This window comes from Ricinus communis, chromosome 8, assembly GCF_019578655.1.
Source record: "Ricinus communis isolate WT05 ecotype wild-type chromosome 8, ASM1957865v1, whole genome shotgun sequence".
In the NCBI taxonomy this organism is placed as follows: domain Eukaryota; kingdom Viridiplantae; phylum Streptophyta; class Magnoliopsida; order Malpighiales; family Euphorbiaceae; genus Ricinus; species Ricinus communis.
The window spans coordinates 22028374-22052127 of record NC_063263.1 but is presented as its reverse complement, the minus strand read 5'-3'; the positions used below and the strand labels follow the sequence as shown (position 1 = coordinate 22052127).

The following is a 23754-nucleotide window of genomic DNA, read 5'->3' as shown; positions in this document are numbered from 1 at the left end:
TCCACTTCGCTGTTGATAAGTGCTAAAGGCACTTATTTTTAAGCTTTATTTTATATTAATTTTATCTTTAATTGAGTTTGGTTTATTTTTTCAAGCTTAATTTTTAGTTCTTTTAGGCACTTTTAGGATAATACATGTCAAGGAGTCAAATGGAATCGAAAAGCATGAGAATCGGGCAAAGAAAAGGTATATTTATTCAAAAACTTGTATGACACAGGAAGCCACACAAACATATGGCCTTCCCGTGCGAGTTGTGAAAATGGAAAATTGCATGAGGGGTCCACACGGGAAGCCCACATGGCCGGGTGCTCCCCGTGTCAGATTAATAGGCGAATTTCAGCATTACGCAGATTTGATCGCATTAGCTTTAATGTAGTTTTCCATGATCTTACAGATCCATAATTCAAAAGTGGTCTTCAACAACTTTATAGAGGACTTCCTAAGGTATAATTATTATGAATGGCTTGACTTCATATTAGGTTGCTAAGGATGGAAAATTTGGGTCGAAATCAAATATTGTATAGTTCATTTCTATTGGGTCAGTCTCAGTGTTTGGGCTTTACCTAGAGCTACAGATGTTTGATTGAGGTGATTCAAACCTAAAATAAACTACTCTTCAAGAGCTAAAATGTTGATGGAGAACGTAAATCTCAATTCGATTTCAAAAGTGCCCTAAAATAGCTCGCAAAGTAAAGAACAGATGGAGATATATATTCAAGCTACGAAAAGCTAAGAATGTCACATGGCTGTATGGTGCCTGTGTGGTCTCCGTGTCAATCATAAAAATATACTATTTAAAGAGACTTTTAGGGTTATTTTAAAAGAGTTCTATCATTTTTTCATTTATGGAGAGAAAAACTCTTAAAGACTTCATATTTCTTTCATTTCTAGGGCTTTGATTGGTATTTCTCAAAGAAGAACATCATTTCCTTCATTGCTTTTGAAGATTGAGGATTCGAGATTGAAGATTTTCATTTCTTCTCTTCCATGACTAGTTTGAGATCTTCCTCCCCTGATCTTTATTTCTTTATTGTAATGCCTAGGAACTAATATTCTTGTTATTTAGATTTTGATTAACCCAAATTTATTTTGTATGGATTGATTCAAAATTAATGAAATTAATATTTTTTATGAGTTGTGTTATCCCTTTAATTACTTATTTATCTATTTCAATTGATAAGTCGACGTATTAATTGAGATTTATTTTCATAAACTAATTAGAGACAATATTTTATGAATTAATCACATCTTAGGACTTGTGGATTGATTGGGATACTAGAGATAGATATACAAGATCCTTTAGTTTAATAGTTCCTTAGTCTTAATGCTTGATCTAAGTGAGTGGGTTTGAGAAGAGATTCATCTCCTTCCTCTTAGGATTAGGGGTTTAATTATTTAGAAAGGTCTAAACCTAATTTTATGGAATGCCAACTCGACTCTTGATTTGAATTAATTGTATGTTTGTTTCATGTAATATTTAACTTACTAGGGGGATTCACTACCTAAATAGGTTTTATCCTTGATAAGTTTACTAATTGTTTTAATCTTTATTTTCTAGATTGTTTTACTATTAAATATAATTACACCCAAATAATATTTTGATTTAGACATTAGTGTATGATTGAAGGTCACAATTAGGTCCTCAGTGGAACGATATTCTTATTCATCATTATATTACTTGATACGATCGATGTACTTTGTCGTGTGCGGATAGCGCGCATCAGCTGCCATCACCGGAATTGCCACCTGCAGCCATTTTCTTGCAAATCCAACACTAGAATCTCATTCCCTATCGTCGAAAACCCCCAGGTTAACTCTTCCCCGCCATTTTTCTCAGTGGAAGCTAGAGGTGACACCTCACTGCAGCAGCCTCTTTCCAACTGTGATCTAGCGGTTGCCAACAAAGGCAAGGCTGTGATTTTGGTGTTTTTAGCTTCAACATGTCTCAAACTTCACAGCGTGTCGTTTCGATTCAATTCCGACACCATTCTTTGATGCGGCCCGAACCCTAGTGTTTTTCGAATGAAGCGAATTTTAATTTTTCGGCTCGGACGTGAAAAAATTATTTAGAAATTATTAGAAGATATTTAGTCCATTAATTGTTGATTATAAATAAATAATTAATTTAATTTAATTAATTAGTAGCTTGAATATAGAAATACTGTGGATTAATTATAGTGGTAGTTATTATTTAGTTTTGTAAATTGAGGCTATGAGTAATTAAATTAAAATGCGAGAAAATTATTTGCGTGTTGAATCATGAAATAATATTTATTGACGGATTGTTAATTATTATATTTTGAACTGGGTTGTATTGCGTAGTCGGGAAAATAATGCAGTCAAGGGTGACCTAACTCTTGTTAAATAATTGGAGAATATTAGAAGTATTTTCTTAGCAAGTACTAGACCCGATTTTGGGGGGTAAATATCTGTATTTTAGGGGAGATTCTACCGAATTTTTGGTAGAATTTCCGAGTCGAAATTCTCAGACAGTCAATTCTAGGAGTCTAGGACTGGGATTATTTATATTTTATTTTTATTGATTGCATTATTCTCGTGAATACCCATCGATTCAGCCTGCTCTACCTGAGACGTAGCAACAAAGTAAGGGGGTTGTCAGAACTGTGAGTTAAAGTCATATATCCTCTGCATATATGACATGCCAATTTTTAGGTAGCATTTTTTACTAATAATTATTACGAATATTTTTAGTATTTTTTATTATAGATGTTGCTTGAAATTTTTTATTATTTATTATTATGTATTTAATTAATTGATTTATGGATTTAAATTATTTATTTATTTATTTGATTTATGGATTTAAATTATTTATTTATTATTTATCTAATTAATTAATTTATGGCTTTAAATTATTTATTAATTATCTATTTAATTAATAGATTTATGGATTTAATTATTTAATTATTTATTATTTATTTAATCAATTAAGTTTATGTCTGTAATAGATGTTTTGTTGAATCTTATTTAATAAGTTATTCAACAATGGTAAAAATCCTTGTTATTTATGTTGTTTTTCATATTGTCAATGTTATGATTGTATTATGACTTGGGATGAGACTACAGTAGAACATGTCACCTGATGAGTTGCATCAGGACCGCGTGCGCACTAGTATAAATCAAAGATAGGTAGTAAGGGAATATTTTTATGATGTGCCCTAGTTGAGTATAACTCTTTAGGTTGTGGAAATTTGGCTGCCGGAGCAAAGGTCCCTGGACAAGCATTGCTCTCTAGGCACCGGCTATATTAGAAATTAATTCACCAGGCTAGATTTAAAGATCCTGGTTGAGCTTTGCTCTCTGGGCGATAGTCCTATTGGAATAAGAGAGTCGTAAGGCTATTAGGACTAGGGTTAAGATTCTATTGAAATGCTCATCTCGTATGAGTTAAAAATCACATATTTTTAAATTATGCTATGGTGCAATTATTATTTTGTGATGTTCTACATTATTTAATTAATCATTGTATTTACGTGCATATATTTATGGCTGTTTAATTTCAGATATATGATTTTATCTCACTTCCGAGACTGACAGTCTCAATCTTAATTTTTCAGGTGACAGCTAGGTTATCCGCCATCTTTCTCGGAACAGTCTGACTTCCTTCCCCTTTGGGCCTATTGTAATTAATTTCTTTCTTTTGCATTTTAAATTATTTAAAAATTTAGACTCTCCACAGTAGTGGTTCTAAAACTTAACATTTCATTTTGGTAAGTTAAAAATATAAAAAAATTATTAAGTAATCATGCTGATAGATTAATTTAATTGTGTTGTGATTATGTGAATAAATTGTTGCTATATTTAAGTAGAATATATATATGTGTGTGTGTGTGTGTTTATCTGAATTATTGATTAGTTAGGCTTGCTACGGGTTTCAGCGGCCTTAAGCCTACCCATTCCTTAGCGCCGGTCATGGGCCTATAGATTGGGTCATGACAAGTTAGATGTCTTAGGACATTCTAATAGTGGTTCAGTTAGTCATCTTGTTAAATAGATCATCTTAGACCTCTTGCATTGAATTAATTTCTCATATGCAAAATCTTTAGAAACATATCCATTAATTTTTCATATGCAATCTTGATTTTAATGCACACTATATATATATATATATATATATATATATATATATATATCTGTGTATGTGTGTGTGTGTGTTTATCTGAATTATTGATTAGTTAGGCTTGCTATGAGTTTCGGCAGCCTTAAGCCTACCCATTCCTTAGCGCCGGTCATGGGCCCATAGATCGAGTCGTGACAACTTAGATGTCTTAGGACATTCTAATAGTGGTTCAGTTAGTCATCTTGTTAAATAGATCAGTTTTGACCTCTTGCGTTGAATTAATTTCTCATATGCAAAATCTTTAGAAACACATCCATTAATTTTTCATATGGAATCTTGATTTTAATGCACACTATAATATCACTCGACTTCAAAAATCTTCATGCACACTACAATATCTCTAATTTTTTATTTTAGTGAACATCGTAAAATATTATATTTTATATTTCTCAAAATTATATTTTATGCACAAAATTTAATTTCTTAAAATTCCTTGTCTTTTAATAAGTTCGTTTTTCATCAAACATCTACTCGATACCTGTTAGGTATCTAATTGTTTTGCTATGTCATACCCTTTTCTCACACTCTTACATATTCTTATATGGGTATAATGACTATTTTTCTGAAGAAGAGAAAGTAACTATACACAGTCATCTCAAGATAGTCTTCTGCAGACACATCTACAACTTTCTATAAATAGTGACAGTCTAGCAGATACCTTTTTAGAAGCTGCTAAATAGACTTTGCAGAGATCTCACAATATAGTTGCTGAAAAAATTCAAATTGCTATTTTTTATTATCCTCTATAACAACTAGTTTTAACTTTCATAAGCAAGTCTGGTGCTATCGGTTAAACATGCCTCTTTCGGAATTGAATGCGCAGTTAATAGGACAAATGCCAAACCAAATGCACAGAAGAAGCTCTTAGGTCTTTATCTGGTCTTAGCATAAAATCCTTCTTTTCTTCCTCAGATGTCCACAGAAGAAAAGGTTTAGCGTAGCCCAGATCAGATGCCAAAATCCCATCATATTTACTATTAAGAAGAGTGGTGTTCTAACTCTAAACTTATCACAAAATTCAAAGAGTTCATTTATCAAATTTCATATATGATTTGTACTTTTTTTTACTTCTTAAAAGTCTCTCTTAAATCACTTTTTATGGAAAGAAAAGCTTACAACTTTAAATCTTTTAAAAAATTTAAAGAGGTTATTCATCAAGTAGTTATTCTTCATCTTTTACTCTTTTGGATTTCCTTGAGTCTTTTCAAAAATTGATTTTGAATTAAAAGAAAGGATTGCTCTATTACTCATACTTCTCAAGAGAGTTTTTGTTCCAACATTCAATCGTTATTTAAATCTTCTTGAGATAACATTTAATTCTTTCCATTCAAATTCCTTTTGTGTTTATTGTTGATTTATGTAGGAATTTGTGTATTATCTTTGATGTTCAAAAGGAAAGTCTTGTAAAGGTTTCAAGCACCTAGATGAAAAGCTTATGGTTGCCCACCTAGTTAGAAATCTGTGAGAGGTCACTAGACACTTACTGAAGTCTGTTAAGGGTGTCACAACCACCTACTTAAAAGTCTATGAGAGGTCCCATAATTTCAAAATCTCCCTACCGAATGGCCTATTCTCCTCGATCGGAATAGGTGAGTCAATTCCTTCCCTTAGAACCATACTTGAGAGTTTCCTACCTCATACAGCTCAGTAGTAAATTTTTTTGGTGTCCCATTTTTTCTCGAGTTGACCAAAAGAGGTTAATTATATAAGTTTCATAATTTGATTTGATTAATAGAAAGTTTTTTTTTCTCCCACCTTTAGAAGAATAAAGTGTAGGTTTTTTACTATCGTTAGAATTTTCTGAAAGGTAACTCTCTCGGTTTCATATAGAAATTTATATAGAGAGAAAGACTTTCCCTCATAAGAAAGAAAAGAGACGCCTACTGAAGTTTGATATTAGGGGTGACACAACCTCTCAATTGGAAGTCCGTCAGAGGTTCATTTGCGCCTATTGAAGCTTATGAGAGGTAGTTAGAAGTCTGTAAATTAAGGGTCAAAAAAAGAGTGGGATAACTCATTTATGGTATGTGTCTACTTCCAGATGCTTTGTAAGGCTTGATTCTAGCCATTTGAATAGAGTCATCTAGTAGAGAAAAGCTTAAGGTATATGATCCTTAAGGACTAGATATAGGTCTTTATACAGAACTAGTATTAGTCCCTTGTGCACTTTTTCTATTTACTCTTGCTCCTCATTCTCATATGAAAATATGATTTTTATCTTGCACAGTCATTTATTTGTTATTGAATTTACAAGGTGAATAAAATATAATTAAAGTGTCAAAAAGGCTTTTAAATTCAAACAACTCCTCTTTATAAATCTTAGTTGAATCTCCTTCAATGGTTGTATATTTGATCTGATATAGATTCACAAATAAAAAGACATCTAATTAATTAGCTAGCTTACTACTTTAGATATCTATAGAGTGCTTTCATGCATTGCTATATGTATTTACAGTATGCTTCAGACATCTAAGAACTCTTATGAAATCTAAAATCTAACATTCTTAAAAAGAGTGGTCAATTCATAGTTCAGGAGAAATCTAAATGATTAGTCGATTTACTGCTTTAGATATCAACAGAGTGCTTTCTTGCACAACAGATGTATTTGCAGTTTGCCTCATACATCTAAGAACTCTTGTGAAATCTTATATATGATATTCTTGAAATAGTGGTATAGTTTATCCAGAGTTAATGAGAAATCTAATTGATTACCTGGCTTACTGCTTTATATTTATATACAACTAGATATACATGTAGTTTGCTTCAGGCATCTAAGATCTCCTATGATATCTAACTCTGTGTATTTCATTCATGAGTTGAGTTTATAAATCCAATCTTCTTTAAACTGCTTTTTAATTTTGCATACCATTTGCTTCTTACATTCAAGAGTTGAACATAAAAGAAAAATACATATTTCATATTCTAAAATAGCAATAAAAGTCTGCCATAATTCTTAAAAATCCAATTCCCCCTTCCTCTTGGATGCCTGTGCATAACTCACATATTATTCTTTAATATAACAATAATTAAGTTTATCTTTATGACTTTTTGATTAATTTGATTATAATAAATTAAAATAGTTATAATTATATGATATTATATTTATATAAATACATTTCAGTAAATACAAAAAAACATATAGATGTAAATATAATAATATATAAAGTATAATATATTATTAAAATACTTTTGAGATAAAAGAATAATTTTGGATAAAAAATAATGAAAGAAATAAGATTAAAAAGTAAAATTAAAATAATAAATATTATAAATTAAAATTTTTAGTTATAAAGATGTATTTTCACATTAAATAAATTACCATATTATTTTTTATTTAAAATTATTTTAATTTATAAATATATGAATAATAACGATTCAAATTATTATAATTCATGTAGAACGTATAAGGAGGAAAAATAATATATATAGAAAAGTGAAATATTGATTCTTATAAAAGCATGAATTGCTATTTTGTCCTTTTATTAAGTTATTTATTGACAAATACTATGCCTTAAATGACCAAAACCCTATTATCTTGATTTTTACAAAAGCATGAGTTGTCCTTTAAAATACCAATTCCTACATCATGAGTTGTCTTATTACAAAAGTAACTCTTTTTCAAGATTGTTATATATAGAAAAGTGACACATTGATTCTTACAAAAGCATGAGTTGTCATTTTGTCCTTTTATTAGGTTTTTCATCAACAACTACAATGACTTAAATTAAGTGTCCAACTTACTATTTCATCTCTTTTCACTGTTCAAAATTATGTAGTTTCAGTCTATCATTTTCTATCATATAATCACTATTCTAATCCTGATAAGAAAGAAGTTAACCTTAATTTATAAATAAAAAAATAAAAAATTTGATAAAAGAAATTATAAAGCATTCTAAATATAACATGCTCTGAATGGTATAATTTTATAAATTTTAATATATGTTATTATGAGCTCTTTTCACTAGAAATGGTTCAAAATAGTTAATTTTAGAGTAAACGGATCAACAAAATATAGTAAAAAGTTAGATATTAAGAAGATCTATTTTTTATTTCTTATTCCTATTGCACTAATAAGAAAAATAACAAATAAGAAATAACAATCGTAGTAAGCATAAAACAATATAGATTTAAATATTGAAATGTAATCTTTCAACAAAAAAATAATTTTTAATATTTGAAAATTTCTTTAATAGGTGTGGGTAGCGGTTTCGGCCCCGCATCTAGTGTCTTTAGCGACTATAGCACTGTAAGGTTTTTCAACCTAATCGGGAACATGCTAACTAGTCATCGAGACTAGTGCGGATACGAGAGTCGCCACCCGAGTAATCACCGGGATACTTTTACTAATGAGTTGCATTTCTCAGATTTCATAAGGAAGCTTATGCCACAGAATTCGGAGATGGATCCGAAAGCCAACTTTCTTACTTGTTATATTAGTCTTTAATTTTATTGTTTAGCAAATTATTCCATATAAATGCAAGCAATTCAAACAGAGGCATGCCAAAACAACACACATGACATACCTAAATCTAACCCATTTTAATTAAACACAACCAGTATTAAAATAGTTAGCCTAATTTCCTAATCAATTATGTACAAGGCCCACCTAGTCTAGCCCAATTACCAATTATGCTCTTGAATTCTAGCCTTTAAGCCTAATGGACTACTTGTTATGAGAAGACTCATTTATTTTGATCTTAACTAAGTTCAAGCCCTAACTAAACATGCCAAAGCCCGCTAAGTCTACTTAGATTTTAGGGGTTTTAGGCTCAGTTAAAGTTGGCTAGCCTATTGGACTACCAAATTCATGTTGGATCAATTCTAACCCTAAGTCTATATAGCCCATTTTAATTAACCAATCATATAATCATATATTTAATTAATATATAATAAATTAGAATAAATAAAATAAAGCAGAAAGTGAAACTTAATTATTACAACCCGCCTACAACTACAATTGCGAAAAGGAAAAGAACTAAAACTATACAAAAATTAAAAGTATATAAAATATCGCCAAAAAACATAAAAATTGGAGTCTGGCTTGAATAACCGATCGCTCAACATATATCCAATTGGCTTTGTATTGAGTTGATCAGCTTTAGGGTTCCCACGCTGATTTTCATCGTTTGTCAGTACAATTTCGCATCAAATAATAAAAGAAAACAAAAAAAAAGAATGAAAGAATCGGTTTTATGATGATAGAGCAGCTAGATTAAAGGAACCCTCAGGTTGTCAACATGAATACTAAATCTGCGAGTCTCAAGCGATGAGGATGTAGTTGAATCGAAGACTGAGTAGGAATCCAGTGCTGGATTTAGCTTTGAGAAATCTTATGTTGATTAAAAAAAATTTCAAAAATGATCTTTCTTAGTGCTTTGTTTTCTAAATTTGTTCTTTCTTTAGTGGTTTAGATCATTTAACGATGACTATGATCGATAATACTTTTCTTTCTTTTTCTCTCTGGATTTTCTCTTTTCTCTTTCTTTCTTAGTGTCTCTCAAATATCAATCTCACTTACTGCCAATTTTCAGTTCTTGATTCCTCCTTAAAACCCTAAATACCTCTTTCTATTTATAGAGGTAGGGTTTCAAAGGAAATCCTAGAGAAAGCGATATATTTTAGAAATATCGATAAATATTTGATTTTATTCTTAAAATTTAAATAATTATCGATAAAGATGATGATTATTGTCAAGAAAAACTTCTAGAATCTGTATTTGGACATGAAATTGTCATAAAAATGACGTTAGAATGCAAAAATCTCAATCTGCACTATGTAAAGCTGATCAACTCTATATGTAGCCGATTGGCTCTACATAGGAAAAGTTTATAAAAAAACTTACAATTAGGTTCCTGAATTTGTAATAACTATCATTTTGACCCTCCTACTTAATTTTTCTGACAATTAGGTCCAAATTGATTTCAGTAAGGTAATTCCAGCTAGATTAACCTCGACCTAGCCTCGGGTTCGTCTTTCCTTCACCCTTCGAGACTCGAGAAGTTAGTAACTTTCATCATAGGGTTTTCTATTTTTTCTCTTGATATCTAGATCTAGAAAAGGAGTGCTGACAGCTGCCCCCGATTTATCAATATTTATGAGCATACAAATGCATTAAGTAAATAGAGACAAATCACAGACATCAAGGGTACAAAAAAAGGATACGTGAGCTATACAAGCCATGTCTCATAAGCTCAAACTTTGATTGTTGATTCAATATGGGGCCACGCCCATTTGAATTGAGGACTTCGCCCCACTAAGGATTTGAAAATTTACCTGCTTGATTTGAGGGCTTTGCCTACTTAGATTGATGGCTTCGCCTGCTTGAATTGAGAACTTCGCCTGCTTAGATTGAGGACTTCACCTGTTTGTGTGTTTAAGAACTTCTCCTGTTTTAATTGAGGACTTCGCCCATTTTGATTGAAGGACTATGCATGTTCAATTTGGGAACCATGCCCATCTAATTTAGAAACCACGCCCGATGATCTAGGAACCACGCTCGTCTAATTTGGGAGCCACGTCAGTTGATTTGGGAACCATGCCCATTAATTTAGGGACCATGCTTATTAATTTGTACTTGTAGAGACTTCCCTCTAGGTTCTTGATCATTTTCCACTTGGGGATGTAATTATATTATAATTTCCACTTCTGGTTGTGATTTGGCATGTACTTTACTCTCTTAGATAACTGTTGATTCTTTGAAATTTAAACTGATTCTCTACTTTCAAAAAATAGGCTGGTGAGCTTCCACTGATGATCTTCCACTTATTGTATTATATTTTGGGATGACGATTATTCCGCTTCTGGATCTTCAGCTTCGGAAAAAAGCTTGATAATCTCTGCTTCGGGAAGTAAACTAATGCATTTGCCACTTCGAGAAGCAAACTTGAGTGTAGTACGAGAACTTTATTTCTTTTTAAACTTCTTTCTATTTTCTTGTTACAGGTTAATGATATATATATACAAGTATACATAGAGATCTTATCAAGCAAAAGTAGTGAAGGTATGTGATATGCATGTTATGTATAACATGTAATGCATTTCTAAAAATCATTCTTTAGTTTGGAAAAAGGCATTCCGACGCTCATCAACAAAAGATAGCGCTTTGACAAGTAGGTTGTCTACTCTTCGGCCATAGGGCATGGAGCCAAATGGTTGATAGAAAATGATGAAGACGATGATACATATCAGAAATCTGAAAGTCATGATGACAACAGGAAGTGCAGATCTAGAGATAACTCAAGCATACGAGGACTGAATCATTTTGCCTTGGAGATGTACTAATACTTGTGCAATGACAGTTGGCTTCATGACAATCTCATGCAGATGGCAACCAAATCTCTTTTATTTTTCTTACTTTTACGCCCTAACTTTTGCCTAAATTTCCCTTTCAAGTTTTCAACTTAGCATGCCAATGTCTTAACTTTTACCTAAGCTGCCCTTTCGGGTTTTCAACTTAGCAAACTCTATTTTTGCTTAAGCTGCCCTTTCAGGTTTTCAACTTAGCGTATTCTTTTCTTTATTTTCTCTTTTTTTTTTTCTCTCTTTTTGCAGATTTGATTGCTTAAAAAGTGTGAACTGAAGCACTCGCAGTCCTTTTTGTCAATGCTTGCAGATGCTTCTACTGATTTCAGGACTTTCCCTGAGGTAAGATTTCTTGAAGAAATGCTCTGACTCTATCGATCCATTGTTCATGCTATTAAGATTGATGGAGACTTGAGTGCTGCCAATTCCTAGGTTTTTCATGTATGAGAATTAAAGAAATTGATCTTGCTTTTATTCAAATCTCATAAATTTTGCTTCTTATTCTATTTTTTTCTAGTAGCACACAAGCAATGAAAATTGATGTGCAAGTTTGACAAAAATTCTAATCAGTTTCTTTTCATTTAATAAGGGCACAAACATGTGCATTTTCTATTTCATATAATACTACTCTTATTATCAACTAGTCCATTCAGATTTGCTAGTCGAATATTTTTCTCTCACCTTTTATTTTCTTAACTTTTGCCTGACTAGCCTATACAAGTCTTTTAGTCAAGATGATCTATTTAGTCTATTTTTTTCTTTCCTTTTTTTTAAAGATAGTATCTGAAACAGTACAAATTGACTTGTGAACTTATTGCTCTTGAGATTTGAGCGCCTTTCAGCATCTTTGAGCATAATAATTTTCTTGTCTCTTTTTCTTTCTTGATATGGAAGTTTCTAGCTCGATCTTAAATTTCTTTTTGGAGTCAAGTGCAATAGGTCTTGCACTTTTCAGGGTTAGACCATTAATCTTTAATCTCTTACAATCTTCAAAGATCCTTACTTCAAGGTTGTAATTAATGTAATGGAGGATGAACTTGGCCTTCTTACTTCACCCCCAGTGTTTTGAATATTGTTGCTATCTTGAACTTCAATCATATTGTATCAAATACTATCTCCTTTTCTTTCTCTTTTCTTTTTTTCTTTTTCTTTTGTTCTCTCACTTTTCTCTCTTCAAAAATTATGTTATATGCGATAGAAATGTACATAGGATTGTCATTTTTGCCAGATTAAATAAACCAACTCAAATGGAATAAATGTCCATATACTCATGAAATAATAATTGTCATACACATTACCATCAGGATAAACATCATAAAACAAGCAAAAGTCAAAGTTATATCATTGATCCTAAAGGCATAATCATGTTTTTATGTTAAAACAAATCAAGAGCTAAATCTTGTGAAGCTTCATCATCTTCAGATGGTAGGTCTTCGATCTCTATAGCTTTAAAGTTTTTCATGCTCCAACTAGCTTTAGCATTTTCAATTTTTTATACTTGTAAGCCATTATTGTATAAGCCTGCAAAGGTCTTAGGATTTATCATTTGTAGCTTTTCCACCCATGATGGAAGACATTTCAAACTACCATCCGAACTTGATCCTTGTTAGAAGGCTTATTTTTTATTAGAACTACTTTGTTCCTCCATCTAGTCAAGAAGTCGGAAAGAGACTCATTAGGTTTTTGCTTCATCGATTCCAAATCTCTTATAGAGACTTCTAGGTGAGCATTGTAGTTATATTGCTTCATAAAAGCATCATAAAGCCTTTTCAAATCAGACTTGATGGGTCTTTCCAACCTATGGTACCAGTTCACAGCTAGCCCTTCTAATGAGAGTACAAACAACTTGATAATTTAGGTCTTAGCCAAATGAGTAGTACTCATGATAGTAGCATATTGCTTCAAGTGCACCCTTGGATCTCCGGTTTCATTGAACTTCTGCATTTGAGGCATACGAAACTTAGGAGGTAACTTTTCCTCTTCAATCAATATCAGTTCATCAAAATCAAAAGTTGAATCTAATTCTTGATCTTTCAGCATATCTTGCATCTTGTTAATCCTTTTAGTCAAACTCTACAAAATCTCAGATTCCATAATGGCTTTTGAAGTAAGAGCCAACTCTTTCTTAGCTTATTCTAGCATGTAATCATCTAGATTCCAGAGGTGTTCATCATGTGCTTCCACATAATGAGTAGCAGTTGTAGGGGTAGTAGCAGCCTTTTAGATATTCTGTTTCTCAAAAACCTCAAGCCAAAGCTTGTTGGAGTTCCTCTCAGATCATAATTCTTAGGTAAGCCATGATTGCAATCTTGAAAGCATCAATATCTTGCTTGTGGGCTATATTTTTTTCAACTTCTGAAGTACTACGTCTTGGGCTCTTGTCTTAATTACTAATGAAATAGGCCCTCTTGATATCCATTCTTTTCTTATCCAAATTAAGGATGATAATCTAAAATGGCTAAAAAATAAGGTGTTAATATGATGCATGAGATGTATGGTATGCATGATGCACGTGTAATTGCCAAGTACAAAGAAAATGGTTAGCAAACAAGTTACTATACAAAACATACTCCCGACCTTATTACTACCACACACGGTTTATGGAGAGTCTTTCTCTCCTAGGATTTTTGGGTCTGGGCTTTCTACCAACATGAGATAGTAGGCCTGACGTGCATGCCATAAGCTCTCCAAGTAGATTTAAACAAACAATGCAATGTTTCTCAGTATAAGCATAAAAGCCTGCATATTTTAGGCTTGGGGGCTGGTTCCACATTGGGCCAAGGCCTTTCAATATTTGCGCTTAAAATACTTATAAGGAAAAACATCTCATATAGCAAGCAACAGAAATCCCAAGGGAGATTAGTACAGTCATTACCATGAGCTGAGTCTTGGGTAAGGATACAAGGCTTCCACAAGCAAAAAGTGATTTTTCTTGGCTCGTCTTCCCACTCAAGGATCCATGCGATGGAGAAAATTCACTCATTACTTATGAGCAATGGTAGTCAATATCGCAATTCTAGGATACGAGTGGAACCAAAGAACCACTAACCGATGCCATCAGGGCTATAAGGACCAAAGTGTACAGTGTGTGAAAGTGTAGTGATGCAAGAACAATCTGTTAAATAATAAAATTAAAGATAAACATATACTCGAATCAGCTTTTCTTGTTCCGAGCGGAGTCGCCAGTGTGGACGGTGGTTTCGAGCGCACATCCAAGTGTCTTTAGCTACTACGACATTGTAACGTTTTTCAACCTAATCGGGAACACGCTAACTAGTCACCAAAACTAGTGCGGAGATGGGATTCGCCACCCGGATAATCGGGATACTTTTATTAATGATTGGCATTTCTTAAATTCTATAAGGAAGTTTACGCCATAGAGTCCAGAGATGGATCCGGAAGCCAACTTCCTTAATTGTATATATTAGTCTTTAATTTTATTTTTTAACAAATTATTCCTATAAATGCAAGCAATTCATACACATGCATGCCAAAATAACACACATAATACACCTAAATCTAGCCCATTTTAATTAAACTCAACCCATATTAAAATAGTTAGTCTAATTTCCTAATCAATTATGTACAAGGCCTACCTAGTCTAGCCCAATTACCAATTATGCTCTTGAATTCCAACCTTTTAAGCTTAATGGACTACTTGTTATGAGAAGGCCAATTCATTGTGATCTTAACCCTGACTAAGTTCAAGCTCTAACTAAACATGTCAAAGCTTGCTAAGTCTACTTAGATTTTAAGGTTTTAGGCTTAATTAAAGTTGGATTAGCCTATTGGACTACCAAATTCATGTTAGATCAATTTTAACCCTAAGTCTATGTGGCCCATTTTAATTAATCAATCATACAATCATATATTAACATACAATAAACAAAAAATAAATAAAATAAAGCAGAAAGTAAACCTAATTATTACAATCCGCCTACAACTATGATTGCAAAAAGAAAAAGACCTAAAATTATATAGAAACTAAAAGTACATCAAGAATTGCCAAAAAAAACACAAAAATTGAAGTCTGGCTTGAACAGCCGATCGGCTCTAGGTTCCCAAGCTGATTTTCATTGTTCGTCGGTACAGTTTCACATGTACAAACATTAAAATTGATTGGAATGAGAGAAAATGGATAAAAAATATCAATATAAAGTGAGAAAAGTCAGTCGAACAATCAAACACTAAATTCAAAAAAAACCCTAAGTGCAGTAGACTAACAAATGGCAAATCAGAATATATTTGACAGGTTTAATTACCTAATCATAATGGCAAAATAAATCTAAAATATTAATCCCACAATATATTTCTAATTAAATCTAAAATCTTAATTGGGAAATATCATATCTCAAAATTCAAAGTTCTTATTATCATATTCAAAATCCTATTATGCATATTCATAAAAAAAAAACTAATCTAACTATACTGATCATAAATCAAAACCCTAATCGTGGTTCTAAGATCAAATAATAAAAGAAAACAAAAAAAAGAATGTAAGAACCAGTTTTATGATGATGGTGAATGCTAGATTAAAGGAACCCTCAAGTTGTCACTGAGAATATTGGATCTACGAGTCACAAGTGATGAGGATACAGTTGAATCAAAGACTGAGTAGGAATCTAATGCTGGATTTAGCTTTGAGAAATCTTATATCGAAAAAAAAAGTTTTCAAAAATGATCTTTCTTCAATGCTTTATTTCCTAAAATTGTTCTTCCTGTAGTGGCTTAGGTCTTCTAATAACGACTATGATTGATAGTACTTTTCTTTATTCTCTCTTTAGATTTTCTCGCTGTTCTTTCTTTCTCAATGTCTCTCAAATATCGATATTATTTACTGCCAATTTTCAATTCTTGATTCCTCCTCAAAGTTCTAAATATCTCTTTCTATTTATAGAGGTAGGGTTTCAAGGTAAATAGAGAAAGCGATAGATTTTAGGAATATATCAATAAATATCTTATTTTACTTTTAAAATTTAAATAATTATCGATAAAAATTATGATTATCGTCAAGAAAAACTTCTAAAATATGTATCTAGACATGAAATTATTACAAAAAATGATGTCAGAGTGCAAAAATCTCAGTCGGCACTATGTACAACTGATCGATTCTACATAAAAGTTTTTTTTCATTAGGTCCTTGAATTTGTAAAAAAAAATATTGTTTTGACCCTCACACTTAATTTTCTGACAATTAGGTCCAAATTGATTTCAAAAAGGTAATTCCAGCTTGATTAACCTCGATCTGAGCCTCGGATTCGTCTGTTCTTCACCTCTTGAGACCCGAGAAGGCAGTAGCTTTCATCATAGGATTTTTTATTTTTCTCTCGATATTTAGATCTGAAAAATGGGTACTGACAATAAGTAAATAACAGTTTAAGTGAAAAAATTAAAAATAATTTTTCATATATCTGAAAATCCACTAAACATACTACATCTATCTTAATATTAATCAAATATCAATCAAATATCAACAAAATCATTCAATTATAGAAAAACCTAAATCAAACAAAAAAAATATAAATTAACAGTAAATTTGAAAAAAGTTGAACTTTTTTTTTACAAAGAGTAAAATCCAATAAATTGTAAAAAAAGTTTAGGCAAAAAACCATAGTTGGATTCCTAAATCTTAATCTTTTCTTGTAATTATGTTTCATGTTTAAAACGAGGGAATTTGACCATTTTACTTAATGATTTGGTGTCACTAGCCATCTTAACATCCTTATGAAAGTATTTTATTTTGACTTGACATCATTAAATATATCATCTAAAAAATAAAAATTTGTGCTATTCTTAGAAATTGAAGAAGACTCGTCTCCAAATTCAAATCATATAATCAAAACACATATAGTAAAATACAAGATCAAGAACCTACTCTATATTAAGAATCCACTACCCTAAATGTGTTTTTCCTTGAAAAGAACAATAATGAAATGAAAAGCCAAGAAAGAGAGAAGGCCACCAAATCTAGAAAAAAAATAAAAATCCACAGAGCCATTTACATAATCTACTAAAAGATTTGAAAAGTATTTCAGTTAAAGTTAACATTAGGGTTTTCAGAGTTAAGAGTTTAAAAAAATAAGTGATGGGCTAGCTCTTTCACTAGATCTGTAATTTTTCTGTTGATATTTTTCTTTTATGTTTTTTATTTTTATTTTGAGAAAGAGATTGAAAAGAAAGATATAGAAAAGAGAGAAAAAAAAAAGGGCAAGAAAGAGTATAAAAATTCTTTTTGTTATTAATTATCTATTAAAATATGATTTTTTTTTATTGCTTAACATATGATTTACACGACTTCAATAACAAATGCCACACACAAATGTCTGTTTAGTTAGGGGCATGAATACATCAAATTGCAAAATTGAGGGGCCTAAATACACTAATTTAAACTTAAGAGGCCTAAAGCCAAAAAAATTAGAGACAATTTTTCATAAATATAAACATCAATTGTACCAAACATAATCAGAAAGTCAATCAAACTCCAACAAAAATCATTCAATAACAAAAATATAATCGAACACCACATTGATATCATCAGAGAAAAGTATTCCAGTTTATTTCTTATCCAAACACAAGTGATTTTAACAAGTAAAGACATTTCAAAGTCCCTGGAATAGAACTTTTCCCACTAAATTAATAATGTAGAGTTAGAATCTCTGGCCATCAACATTAGCTTTAATTTTTTCTTTTTAATAAAACGAAAATACTAGCAAAAGAGGTTAGTTTACCCGCCATGCAACTCAATAAGTTTTTCAGGTAAATAGAAAACAATATTCAGATGTGCAAAGAACAATAATATACAAAAAGCATTAGAAGAAAATAACTCAAATATTTTAAGAACAAGTAGAATATACAAAAACTATCTGAATTAGAAAATGTTTTACATATCTACCATGAGACAGAAGAAAGTGTATTTTCCTCATTCCATATTCAGATTTTACCAATCATTCTCCAAAAGAAACCTTGTCTTTTGAAATCTAACAACCAAAATGTCCAATTTCTCTCTAGCCGTAATCCAAATAAACAACAATTGTGGAGAGAGCACAAATCATAAACAAGTTAAAAACAAAAATAATATTACTCATCTTCTCTCCCTAGTTATGTTCTTTTCCCCTTTTGATTAAAAGAAGAAAATTATCCCATCCCATCTCTGACATGAAACAAATTGAGCTGGTAAGAACAAGAAGAAGGAGAAGAAGCACTTGTTCTTTTTCATAAACAAGAAAGAGAAGAAAAAATTGTGATGAAGAAAGAAGTTTTACATTTCAATTAAAGCAATGAAAGAGAAGATATAAGAAAAGAAAATAAATTAGAATAGAGAAGATGGAGAGATGAATTTGACATATAACATGTAGAATGTGCCTAGTGCTAATGACTTGTAATGAGAGAGAGAACAACAAAGAAAAGTAATTAATGTAACTCCCTTTTTTAAATGTTGTTTCCTTTTACCCTCTTAGACTATAAATTCTTTTAAAGCAAAAGATGGCTGCTACTGAAAGTTTGAAACTCCTTATTTTGTGTAGGAAATAGGCATTTGAATATTGGTGCTTTTTCTTCTGTATTTTAGAAAATAATGGATGTTGCTTTATCAATGGAGTAACGTTCTGTTCATTTATTTTCTCATGGAGATCTAACTGAAAATGCAATTTGCATGTAATGACATGGCACTTGCAAGAGGCCTAAGAATATCTAGAAAACAGAAGCTTTTCCCCAAAATGTTAAATGGTGTTTACTTATCTCAAATACATGAATAAAATCAGAAACTGGCTGGGAGTAGGAAGGTTGAGGGTCAAAAATCTGCAACTTCAGTTTGATCAAAATAGCAGCCAGTAGGACCTCCATCTGGTAAAAGAGCACACTTGACAGGACCTCTAGCTCCCTCTTCCACTGGCAATGGTCCGGTGTGCCAATTTATATCTGTATTGACATAGCCAGGATGAACAGAGTTTATGAGCATATTAGGATGCCTCCTGGCGAGGACTCTAGTATATGCATTAAGGATGGCCTTGGAGATGCTATATGCCGGCAACATTAATGACCATCCACCAGCTTCAAGTTTATTCTCTCTCAAATCACTAAAGAATCTCTCCACTACTGCATCAAGTTTTTCTTCTGTTAGTATCTCTACGTCATTAAGTTCGTTTCTCAGTTCTTCACTTCGGATCCTCTGCAAGTAATGATGCTTTGTTAACACAGTTAATACATCAAATTGACTATAATCAAAATAAATACTTAAATTGGTAATAGAAATACTCAAACTGTTGAATTTGCTATTGTGTTCCCATACTTCTTTCACCGTTCTGAAAAGTGACAGGGCCAATACTGTTTGTGGGTGCTATTATTTATATCTTTTGTTAAGGTAGAAGGACCCTGAAAGTTTAAACTTCTAAACTCCTACATCACAATGCAAAACACTGACCATAATATTGTTTCATTTATCCACAATGCTTAGGAAGCTAACATGCAGACTCTAATTGCTTGGGGTTGCTTCAAGTAAAAGTATTTCTTTATGTGCTTTAAGCTAAAAGTCTTTTGATGAAAATTGTACAACATATTCCTCCTACTCTTCTCTTCTCTAATTGTGAAGCTCATATGGATGTAGAAGAGTCAATTTAACAAAAGCATCGAAATAATTTATTATCCTTAAAAGATGCTGTTGGCTCTCAAAAAGTGGCTTCTAGTCTTTTCACTAAGGCATTTAAGAGGTACCATAAAAAAAAACAACTACAACAGCAACCCAATGCTAAAAAATATTAATAAAATTATGCCTAAAATGTTAGCCTAAGGAAATTGAGCTCTCACTTAAATATTTTGTTTATAATGTTCAAACTTCAAATAACTGTTGTTAGAATCATACGATTCACAATTCGAGTCAATTCACCGATATGGAATTGAATCACTCGTCACTTTCTCTCAAAAAGAGATGCAGTGAAGTAGAATTCCCAAAGTTATAACCTTTAATTTCCATATAAGCTATCATCAACACAAGCAAAAACATTTTTCTTTTAAGGGAGTTAATAGTAAAACCATAATATGATTTTCTAGTCTACTTCAGTTGCAATTAAACATTAAACTAAGAAATTCAGGAACAATTTGAATTTAATTCTTCTTCCTTCCTACAGTTTTCTTTCTTTTATTCTGCCTATGAGAAAGATAAACATATAATTAAAGTTTGTGAAAACATTCAAGCGGTATTTATTGCAGAATAGCTACAACAACAATCTCAAATACATTATATCCATCTCTTCAAGCTAAGTACATATCATGTCAATTAAAATATAGCATGTCAATCTAGTAAGATGGTAAGATTGATTTTTCATTATGATCATGAAATTTTACTGATTTTTTCTTTAATTGCTAATACAAAATTAAACTCAAAATAGTCTATGAATTCCAATAAAGAGAAATGCATAAGCTCAAGTGACGAGGAGCTGCTACTCAACTAGATGGTGAAACTAGCCAGGTTAGATGATAACAGTTATAATGAGCAAGGCTGGATATTGGGCTACACTTACTCGTAGCTCACTCCTCAGGGAAGAGACATTAACTATCCTGGCACCTGAAGTGGAAAGCTGTAGAAGTGGGAGGAGAGCTTCTGTTAATCTTCTGACTCCGAAGTAATTTGTGTTTAAGCATTCTTCTGCCTTCTCATAAGTTGTTTTCATCACCTCTTGTAACAGGTTGACTGCCTTGCCTGAAAGCTACACCAAGAGATATGGTTTCCGGCATGAGGGTTGCCTGTACTCTCTGTTTGTGCATCAAGAAACGGTTAGTTCATTACTTACCCAAGTTTCAGGATCTATATTTAAGGCCCTTAAGTGTTCGTCATCAACCACAACTCCAGAGGCGCCAGCATTGTTCACCTGCCATACTTATATATTCAAACCCAATTTCGGCTTGATATAAGATCTCCGCAAATTTAGGCCTTGCTGGAAAACATTTTTATATTTTTTACCCACAAAATATGGAGAAGGCTGCAGATAATTTAGATGACCTAGCTTCCTTGACTGTATTAAAATAAAGAGTCTCTTGCATTGGACATGGACTTTACAGAAGAACTATTGCTGCAATTATAGTAGAAGGGGGTTCAACTTCTTTTCCCATTTTAAGTGTAAATTTGAGTAGTTTTAGTAGTAAAGTTTGTATATGTCTCTACCTATAGACCAAATTAATACATAATAGACACATATTCATTAATTTTAAATAATGAAGTATATATCAATCATCCAATACTAAAGTGTAAAACACTTATACATACATATCAGTCTCCTAATAGTTATAGTGTATACACCAAACTTAGCTAAGAATCATCCGGAAATATATGCGTGTATGATTTCTAAGGTAAAAACAAAAGCATTACCCTTTTATATAGCCAATAGATTAGTCAAAGCTGGTAACATAATTTTGATGACCTTTCTGGCCAAATTACATCAGAACATATTTCGGCATAATAATATAAATGATCATTGAATTTTAAATTTAGTTTTATTTTAGTTATAAAATTTTAATTTATTTTATTTCAATCATTTAATTTTAGTTTTAGTTACAATTTAGTCACTTTGCTAAAATAAAAGTGACATGTCACTTTTTTCTTTTTTAATTACTCTTCTTTTATTGATAATTACTCTTTTCTTATTGATTGTTTTTGTCACGTGTCAATATTTTATTTGTAAAAGTGATAAAATTAAAACTGAATTACTGGATTGAAATGAAATAAATTAAAATTTCGTGAATAAAATAAATTCAAACACAAAATTCAATAACTAGTTATATCATTATCCCCAAATCCCAGTATCTATAGACAAATATGTCATACATGTATGAAACTGCATAATAGTATTTCATATACCAATTAGTTTATACGAAAACTAGTGAAGTAACGCCAGTGGGCAGATAGTCCAATGATCGAATACCTTGCTTGCACAACATAGAGACAAACAGAGTGAAAAAAAAGTCTCATTCCCTTAAATTAAAACAAGAAATTGAAGGAATAGTTAGTACCCAGAAAACAAAAATCTTCAGATCACGTAAATTTGTTTTTTCCTTAGAAAGAAGAAAACATGAACATACATACCAAGATATCAAGCCTTCCAAATGTATTCTGGATGAAGTTCGCCAGGGAGTGGATGCTAACTGGGTCCAAAACATCAAGTTGATGAAAAACAACATTTGTTAAACCCATCTGATGAAGCATAGAAGTAGCATCCACTCCTCTCTTTTCATTTCTAGCAGTCAGCACCACTGTCACTCCTCGAGAAGCAAGCTGCCTCACTGTCTCAAAGCCAATACCCTTGTTTGCTCCTGTAACCACTGCATATCTATAAGATAAATAAAACATATCAAAACACAAAAGTACACCAATCAAGATCAGTTTTTGAGCTGAAACCCAGAAACAGGCTGTGCTTCCTTACTTCTCTGCTGATTGGTTTCCATGGGCTTTCATAGTGTTTGATGGGTTTATGATTATCTCCTCTCTTGTTCTTGGTTGGGCAGATGAATCTGTGTTACAGTTCTTCAACTACTTTAGCCTTTCCTTTCTTTCTTTTTTTATTATAAAATAGTAGTCATTTGACGACGAGCAAATGTTTTTGCAATATCCTGTCCCCAAACAAAGTGCCAAAAAAATAATAATAACAAAAAATACCATTACGTTACATTTTAAAGTTGATCTCGAGATGGTTGAGGCTATTGAAAATTGATTACCAGCTCCAAGGAGTTGACAGGAGTAAGTCTCTGTCGAGAGTCTTGTGGGTCTCTGGCACAAATAAGTGGTATGTGTCAAAGTTCTAAAATAATGAAATTACTGAAATAAATAAAATGAAACTCACAAGTGGAGGAGAGAGTTTGCCAAGTAGCGATGCTGATGAGTTCCAAAGGATAAGTCGCATGCTAGGGCAAGCGAACGAGATTGGACTTGTTAAGTACATTGCTTTCTGAAAGAAAAATGTTTGTCCTTTAGGAGGAGCTTATATCATACCAAATCTGCCCTTTGAGCTATAACTTTGTTGGAAAGGGCTACCGTCATGTAAACTAATGATATAATTGTTATATTATGGAACGGTCCAGAATTCTATATGGACCGAAGTCCATAGATACGTAAGAGAAAACTTTGTAAAATATGCGTTTTGTTAAAAGTAAAAGAAAAGAAAATATTGGCTATTTAAAACAGAAAGTGGGAAAAAACTCACATATTCAGCTAAGAAAAGAACTACATCTCGTATGTCTAATAAAATATTGGTTTCTTCACTTTATTTTAAATTGTACTATTTTTAAACTTTTTTAAATTATAATAAAATAAATTTATGAAATTTTGT

At 31.7% G+C, this 23754-nt stretch overlaps 1 protein-coding gene across 3 annotated transcripts; it reads right to left on the bottom strand.

The window, feature by feature from the left end:
- Positions 1-19024: 19024 nt before the first annotated feature.
- On the bottom strand, positions 19025-23443 carry LOC8267281 (short-chain dehydrogenase/reductase 2b). Of its 3 annotated transcripts, none has more exons than XM_015720824.3 (7): positions 23269-23443; positions 23096-23195; positions 22852-22939; positions 22515-22758; positions 21226-21303; positions 20956-21141; positions 19025-19607 (listed from the first exon to the last, which is right to left on the bottom strand). In XM_015720824.3, the coding sequence occupies exons 1-7, from the start codon at positions 23365-23367 to the stop codon at positions 19230-19232; spliced, it is 1173 nt and encodes a 390-aa protein (XP_015576310.2). In that variant the 5' UTR covers positions 23368-23443; the 3' UTR covers positions 19025-19229. The 3 variants fall into 3 exon arrangements, with proteins under 3 accessions (XP_015576310.2, XP_002521626.1, XP_015576311.1); XM_002521580.4 differs by having other exon boundaries at positions 22852-23038; positions 23144-23195; positions 23269-23357; XM_015720825.2 differs by having other exon boundaries at positions 22515-22750; positions 23269-23333.
- Positions 23444-23754: the final 311 nt, after the last annotated feature.

Coding starts and splice junctions, on each gene's coding strand:
- LOC8267281 (XM_015720824.3), bottom strand. CDS start 23,367: ATGTACTTAACAAGTCCAATCTCGTTCGCTTGCCCTAGCATGCGACTT. Junction 23,196..23,268: donor GCAAACTCTCTCCTCCACTT/GTGAGTTTCATT, acceptor TATTTGTGCCAG/AGACCCACAAGACTCTCGAC. Junction 22,940..23,095: donor CTCGAGATCAACTTTAAAAT/GTAACGTAATGG, acceptor ACTGTAACACAG/ATTCATCTGCCCAACCAAGA.